The sequence below is a fragment of the Galeopterus variegatus genome, unplaced genomic scaffold (genome assembly GCF_000696425.1).
Source record: "Galeopterus variegatus unplaced genomic scaffold, G_variegatus-3.0.2 Scaffold109, whole genome shotgun sequence".
Taxonomy (NCBI): Eukaryota; Metazoa; Chordata; class Mammalia; order Dermoptera; family Cynocephalidae; genus Galeopterus; species Galeopterus variegatus.
In genome coordinates, this window is record NW_007726220.1 from 34,144 (window position 1) to 42,301 (window position 8,158).

Below are 8,158 nucleotides of genomic sequence, written 5' to 3' on the forward strand. Positions count from 1 at the left end.
AGACAGACACTGGCTGGGAGCAGGGCAAGGAGCGAATGACAGAGGAGAAGTACAGAGAGGACGTCCACGGCTCATTTAAGAGGAAGAGCTGGTCGCTGCGGTTACTACTGAACGTGTTCTCAGCTGGGATGAAGGAGATTCTGGTTTTGTTACTAAATGGCTGTTGGGCCTTGGGCCAGGCTCTCCCTGTCTCTCTTCCACCTCGATTCTCCTGCCTGTAAAATGGCGGGGAGGTTTGGCCGATGATCGCCAGGCCCTTTCCTATTGCTGACCTCTTGACAGGGGCCACCAATCCGAGTACTCCCCATGTGACAAGCACGGCTAGGAGCCCTCCACCCAGTGCCTCTCGTCAACTTCTCACTCAACACGCTGGCCTAGGCATCCCCATTCCCATTTCACAGAGGAGGAAACGGAGGCAGAGATGGTGGAGCTCTCTTCATCCCTCCCTGACCCCGAAGCCTGAACCCACTGACATCTCACTTGATGGTGACTCCAGCCAGGGCCACTCCAGAGGCTCTAGTCACAGCCTGGCTTGGGGCTTGGCCAGGCCTCCAGCTAAGGGTGGGGCCTGTGACTTTATGCCACACCTGGTCCTGGAAAGTTTGGGGTTATAGGCACATGGCCACGGCCAGCCAGGAGTGGGAGCTGCTGCCGCAGAGCAGGCAGGCAAGAGTAGGTGCCATGACTCTGGGCCTCGCCTCTTCTCTGGGGCCCCCTCCTGCTGCTGGAACCCAGAGCCCTTTGGGCCTCTGCTCTCACCTTGCCTGCTCACAGGGGCACCGGTTTGGCCATAGCAGGAGGGGACAGAGATCCTTTCTTCCGAGCCATGTCCTCCATTCAGCATATCCACCTCATCTTCTGCAGACAGGGACACCCAGGTCACTGCTCTGGGGCTGATGCCCAGAGGACACTCAGGCCCTGGCCAAGGTGAAGCAGCTATACACTGTCCCCCCAAAGAGTATGAGGATAGAAAACTCAGGACCTAGGGAGCAAGGATCCAACCAAAATAGGCCTCTGCATGGAGCTCTCCCAGCCCAGCTCCTGGGGGGACCTGAGTGGCCAATGCCAGCGCCACAGTGGGGCAGAGGTGGGGTTGGGATCCAAAGACCAGGCCTACAAGAATCAGGGCAGCGATGTGAGGACAGGGCTTCAGGGAGAAAGGGCTGTAAAGGGCTGGAGAAGGCTGCAGGGGAGGGAGGGCTGGGTAATCTCTTGGCCCTCGCATGGTGTCGAGGCACCCACTGGCCAACCCCGCAGTGGGTCAAGGGGTTCAAATGTTAGTGATGACATCTCTGCTGAGGGTGTGGGACCTCCTAATCTGGGAGCTACCAGGAGGTAAACCCAGTCGTCAGGGGAAGGGGTAGGGAGCTGCAGGTGACCCTCTGGCCAGACCAGCTGCTCTGGCCGACAGGGGTCTCTATCATGTTTTCTCTCCATCTGCCCAACTGCAGGAGGTCCAGGCGGACAGGAGGCAAGGAGGACACGAGGCCGGAGCCCACACTTACCATCTCTGTAGATTCTTATCCCTCGCCTCCTGGGAACCCAGGCAAGAAAGAGAAGGAAGAAACACAAGTTAGGATCCCCTGGAACATCACCAGGAAAAGGGTTCGGGGCACCAGGTCCCAGCTGAGGCTAAAAGAGATGGAGGCTGGGCCTTTACTTCCTGAGGACTTCTACCCTGGATCCCATCCCCAGCCCTCGGTGAGCCAATGGACGAGCTTTGGGGTGTCTGAGTCCTCCCACTGGAGAAGGGTGGGAAGAGCTGAAGGGCAGAGTCTTGGGTGGGAAGGTGACAGGATTTCCAAAGCCCATGAGTCCAGCTCTAGCTCTGCTCCAAAACGGCCATGGACCCCAGGCCCATCGCTTGATCTCTCTGGACCTTCTTGGCCTCAGAATGACTCAAAATGGTGTTCAGAAGAGCAAGAAGAAAAGAGAGATAGAAAATTATTGGAAAAGATGAAAGTGCTTGACAGATGTAAAAGATCCCCTTTGCTGAGAGCCCAGCACAGGGCCCGGCCCAGGACAGGTAGACAGACCACTGGTGTTTGCAGAGCTGATAAATGAACCCCGAATGAACAGGCGGACGCTGAGCCGCTCCCACAGGCCCACACCTTCCCAGAAGGCACCATCCAGCTTATGCTCAGACACAAAGTACAGTGGCGCAGAGGAAGGTATACAGAGAAAGAAGGTGGTCGGGAGAGCTATGTTACTCTTTGTATACCCCAAAGATGCTAGGAGTCATTCTCCTCTGGCCGAGAGAGGGTCAAGGAGACAGGGCAGGGACAAAAAGACCCCCTGAGGCCGGCTCCTTACCCAGGATTCACAGGCTCTGGCTGCAGGGGCACTTTCCTGGTCTTGCTAAGGGAGGCCAAAGGTGAGCTCATAGTTCTACTTCTAGATTCTAGCTGTCAGGAACTCCCTGCAAGGAAAGAAGGAAGTCAGCCCTTGGGGACAGAGGGAGCTCAGGGCTTCTGGCCCAGAGGGGTGGCCCAAAGCTTCCTCTTCCCTGGCTACTTTTCCTAAGAGGGAGCACTGCCAGGGAGCAGAACCCCTCCCCTCCTCCCACTGCCCCCACAGAGGTTTCTGCTATCTGCCTGCTCCTCTGGATATCCAGATTTCTGCTCTAACCCTGGAGACCTCTGGCCTGGTAGTGCTTGGGAAAGGGCCATGGAGGTGGGTGGTGCAGAGATGGGTGAACTGGGACTTCCTCAAACTTAGAGCCTGGGGCTTTTGTCCATCCATCAGCGAGCTGGGTGACAAAGCCCAGGTGTGTCCCTCCCTCCTACCAGAACCCAGGTGCCACTCCTAACATCTCAGAGCCAGAGAGGAGCAACCCAAAGGCAGGATTCAATTAAGACACCATCCATGCGATAAGGAGATTAAGAGCCCAGGCTCTGGACAGGTCCTGCCACCCACTAGCGTAACCTGCACCTTGGTTTCCTTTGGGGTAAAATGGAGATAGTAATAATACTGGGCAGGCAGGGTTATTGAGGGGATTCAGAGATAACATAAAGCATCTAAACCAATGCATTATCAATGAAATTGCTTAAAACTGTGAGCTGTGGCTGTTGTGGTTTTTGTCGTTACTGGCATATGAAAGGCACTCATAAATGGTTCCCTCTCCTTCCCTCATCCTTCTCGAAAGAGGAATGCACATCAGGAACGTAATTAAAGGCCACTACTCTATTCAGTGAATAAAGTATAATAAGTGGCTAATATTTACAAATCCTAGAACCAAAGGACCTCCATTAGGGAGGGCCTGAACCAAGTCTCTTTAGGACAAATCCAAGGAAGTTCCACTCGGGAAATGTGTGGTGCTGGCCTCCACCCTACCCCTGAAGCTGCCCAGCAAGGGGCCCTGTGCTGCCTGAAGACAGCCTCCCGTGCCTTCATTTCAGAGTTTGAGACTCATGACCTGCCCCTTCCTCAGAAGGAGCTCTCCTCCAAGGGCCAGGCCTGGAGATTCCTCACACCTGCCCTGCCCCAGCCCTGGCCCTGTATGGCATCCTCATGGTTTGTGTGGCCAAGTATGACAACCTCTGGTGACTCCCTTCATTATCAGGCTCCATACACTGCCAGGGGATCTTCTTAAAACACCAAGTTCCCCAATGGCTCCTTCTCACCCACAGAAAAAAATTCCAAATTCCTTAATACAGGTGATCCAGTCTTTGCCTGTGTCTCCTGACCTCATCCCCCAACTTGTCGCCTCCTACACTTGAGCCACCTGAACTTCTGGCTGTGCCTCAGTGAACCTGTGGCTTCCTGCCTGGAGCCCCCTCCTCGAATGGTCTTCCCACTCCTACTTGCACTCTTCCCTTGGCTGGGGTAACTCCCCCTCCCTTTTTTTCCCTTCAGTTTGTTTTTTAGTTACATTTTAGCTTTTTATTTAAAAATTATAGATTCACAGGAAATTAGGAAAATAGTATAGAAGGTCCTGTGTATCCTTCTCTCAGTTTCCCTCCATAGCTACATTTTATACAACTATTGTGCAATATCAAAATCAGGAAATTGACATTTTTTTCGTACAGTTTGTGTGTAGTTCTACACCATTTGATCACATGGGTAGATGTGGTGTGACCACCACCACAATCAAGATCTCCCTTGTGCTACCTGCTCACAGTCACACCCATCCTCCTCCCCTCCCCCAGCCCTAACCCCTGGCAATCACTATTCTGTTTTCCATCTCTATAATTTTCTTACTTCGAGAAAGTTATGTAAATGGAATTATACACTATATAACTTTTTAAAAATTCACATACTTCACCCTTTAAAGTATAAATTTAAGTTTTCAGTATATTCACAGTTGTGCAACCAGCACCACAATCAATTTTAGAACATTTTCATCAACCTAAAAAGACCCTGTACTCTTTAGCAGTTACCAACCCCCCATTTACCCCTCAACCCTCACCCCCTTCCCCAGCCCTAGGCAACCACTAATCTACTTTCTGTCTCTATAGATCTGCCCATTCTGGACTTTTCTCTTCATAAACGGAACGTGTACTAAAAATGATTGAAATTTACACTTTAAAGAGGTGAAATGTAGGTGAATTGTATCTCAATAAAGCTGTCATAAAAGAAAAAGCAACTAGTCTGCAAACAAACCCAACAGTCTTCCCTCAAAATCAGTTTGTTGGGGCTCAGAAAACCATACCCCAAAGCATGCTGAGTGCTTTGAACCAAAAAAGAGCCACTCCCACGGTGTGATGAGATGTGCAGGAAGGAGTTTTCTCTGAAGTCCCTTTATCTGCTTAAAGATAAATCCTCCAAAAAAGAACTCAACTGCCAATGAACTTCCTCCCTGGGAAGATTAACTGTATCACAAGAGAAGAGACTTAAGGTCTACACAACAGACTTTGTCACAGGCTATCTCCTATTCTTTGGCAGGCTGCTCTGAGATTTTTATGACCTGAGAGACTTTTTATCTGTGTAACAGACAACCTTTGTTCACCCTGCATTTCCTGCCCTCACCCTCCCACAACTTTGTCACCACCATCCCACTCCCACAATCCCTAAGTCCCTATTTCGTTCTGTAGCTCAGGATGCTATAAAAACCTTAATCATCTGACCCTTCTTCGAGGCTCATTTTGTGGGACTACCATGAGTGTGCACATAATTTAAGTGGCTTTTTATTTCATAGACTTAATTACTGAACCTTCGAGAAAGATGAAAGTTCTCTCCCGTGCAAGTTCCTCCCACTTCCCCCTTCTTAATGGGACCTCATCATCCAACCACAACATTTTTCTCTTCTTCCTTCCCTCTTAATCCCATCAGTTACCAAACCGTGCAGGCTGAATTCTGCACTGTCTTACATGTAGCTCCTCCTTCCCATGCCCACTGTTGGCCATCCTAGTGGGATTCTCACTGCCCTTCTTTGGGGCTGTCACAATGGCCCCCAACTGACTTCCCTGCTTCCAGTCTCACTCCATACACTGTCTCCGGATTAATCTTCCCATGGATTACAGGAGTCACCCGAGGGCAAAGACTGTGTCTCCCCATCGGTTAGGGGACTCCTAAGGGCAGGGCTGTGTCTCCTCTTCTCTCAGACCCCCTTCACTTTGGGGGCTTCCAGGGGCAGGACTGTGTCTTTCCACTCAGACCAAAGGCTCCTAAACGTTCGGCTGTCTCTCCCTTCAGACCCGGGCTCTGAGGGTAAAGCTGTGTCCTATGCTTCTACATCTTTGCGACCGAACTCAGTACTGTGCTTGACTGACAACATCCTATCCGTCACCTACAGGCGCCAACGCTCCGGCGCTGCGCCGGTAGGGCCCGGCCGGCTGCAAGACTTCACTCCCTAATCCCCCTGGACGCTCTCACAGCGCGACATCTATCACGACCTAAGCCCTCCCTGGGGGCCGCGTCGCCTCCTTCTGCCTCCCCCCGTAGTCATGGTAAGCGGGGTCCCGAATGCGCTCCCGGGACGTGGGGGGCCTGCTGGGGGAACCGGGCCCGCGGGGCTCTCGGACCCTCGGGACTCTCGGACCCTCGGCACTCTCGGGCGAAGGCCCCAACCTGCGAGGGGGACCCCAGGGGCAGAAAGGCCCTGGGTCAGACTCACCTCGCAAGGCCAGCCAGCCGTCCCGCGGCGCCGCCATCTTGTTGTCATGCGGTTTCCCAGGCGACCAGGACTCGTGCGCTTCTCATTGGCCAATTCGAGGAAGAGCCCAGCAACCAGCAGGCAGTGGAGGCGGGCACAGTCGTCCGTGCGCGAATTCTATTGGTCCACAGGCTCCAGACTTTTCGCGGGATTGTTGCAAATCCCAGAATCCACCGCATCCAGAGAAATAATGGATTCTTTCAAAACAGTCCCGGGGCGCTGGACGCGGGAAACTTTGCGTTAGGTTAGTGAGACTGCTGGACTCCTCGGAGCCTGAGTGTGTGATCTTGACAGTGCAGCTATTTCGCTAAATTGATCTTGGGGGGGGGGGGATTGCTTATCCCTTTGAGCCTCTGTTTCCCCATCTGATCAGTACAGTACTTTGTGGGGGCTGTTTCGAGGATGAATTGAAATGATGCAAGTACTTAATAAAGTTTATTTTTTCTTTTCTTAAAAGATGACCGGTAAGGGGATCTTAATCCTTGACTTGATGTTGTCAGCACCACGCTCTCCCAAGTGAGCCATGGGCCAGCCCTTAATAAAGTTACTTAAATCTGAGTTTCTCTGCTAACTGTGTACCAGATGGCGCCTTGAAGGGAAGTTCAAATTCTAGTTTCCTTATGTAAGAGTTGGTTAAGGTACTTCCCCTCTCTTGGGTAACATTTTTCCCTCCTTGAGCCTCATCTGTAAAATTAATGTGTTGGATTAGATTCGAATCACCAGAGCAAGTAGAGGCAGTTTATATAGGAGCACAAATTTTGGCGTCAGGGGTCCTTGCTCCTGACTGTGCGTCCTTAGACACGTTATACACCTTACTTTCTTCATCGGTAAAATGGAGACAATATCCACAGGGTTGCTGTGAGGATTTAATGAGATGATGTAAAGTATCTATCAAAACACCTGTACAGAGTAAAGTTTCAAAAACATTTCCTGCTATTAATCATCATTATCTCTTCAGTTTTTAGCATTGGCTTCGACAGTTGAATCGAATATTCAAATTCATTATGTTAACCCAAATTTCCTTAGACATATAGCTCCATATATCTATATTTGTATCTTCCTGATTCTATTGTATACCTATCTTTTATTTTGCAGCCTCTCATCTCTGTTTTGGAAGTAATTGAGGTAAACATTTTTTAAAATGTGAGAATAAAATTATTGTTACTTTAAAATTTAACAGCAAAATACTGCAGGAAGAGAAATTGTTATTTAACAATATATATATATATATATATATATATATATATNGCCATCCCTATATGGGATCTGAACCCGCAGCCTTGGTGTTATCAGCACCGCACTCTCCCGAGTGAGCCACAGGCCGGCCCAATAGATTCTTGAATATAAAAATTTTGCTCTCCAGGGCATGGACTGTCTTTGGAGGGGGAGGGACACAAAGAGCATAAGTGGCTGAATTTCTTTGGACAGAATTTGTCAAGAAGGGAGAGATGCTTGGGGTTGGTAGCAGTGAGGGACAGAATAAAACAGGTAGAAGAGCTAAGTAAATAGCAATAAAACAGCGAGAACTTTCTAGTGGCAAGAATGGGTAAACAATGCCTGATATTTCATTTTAAGTACTCTTTTTTGCCCTGTATTTTGCCATGCCCCCAAACCTTCAATTAAAGGCTGCTACAACCAGGAAAAAAACAAACAAAAAAAATTCATTATCTTTTTTAAAAATGTTTTTAAAATTTTTTTTTACATTCTATGATGTTGCAGAACAGTTGGGAGGGAGAGGGAGAGGGGAAAGGGGAAGGAAATGTGATGGAAGAAGGCAGCAGGAGGAGGGGTGGGATTGAGGCCTGTGGCAGCCCCTCATTCCCACAGGGGAGACCAGGAGGCTTCCAGTGGTAGCTTGGTCATTGCCGGGCTGGGTGCAGATGTTAGGGGGGTGTAGCAAAAGCCCTCACCTCCCACCACCCCAGCTCAGGAACCCAGGGCACTTCCTGCGGTGGCTCGGTGGTCATCGCTGGGTTGGTTGTTCGTGTTGCGGGGGGGGGGGGGGGGGGGGGGGGGGGGGGGGGGGGGGGGGGGGGGGTGGGGGGGGGGTGGGGCGTGGGGGGA

The 8,158-nt window shown here is 50.7% G+C and overlaps 1 protein-coding gene across 2 annotated transcripts in view; it reads right to left on the reverse strand.

Moving 5' to 3' along the window:
- Nucleotides 1-6,169, reverse strand: part of UBXN11 (UBX domain protein 11) — a 23,392-nt gene extending 17,223 nt beyond the window's left edge. Inside the window, exons 1-4 of one of the 2 annotated variants that reach the window (XM_008586131.1) lie at nt 6,056-6,169; nt 2,314-2,419; nt 1,506-1,534; nt 760-858 (exon numbers count right to left, since the gene is read on the reverse strand). In XM_008586131.1, the coding sequence (XP_008584353.1) occupies nt 760-858; nt 1,506-1,534; nt 2,314-2,384 (199 nt within the window). In that variant the 5' untranslated portion in view covers nt 2,385-2,419; nt 6,056-6,169. The remainder of the gene's footprint in view (nt 1-759; nt 859-1,505; nt 1,535-2,313; nt 2,420-6,055) is intronic. The other variant, XM_008586142.1, reaches the window with a different exon arrangement.
- Between the last annotated feature and the right edge of the window lie 1,989 nt (nt 6,170-8,158).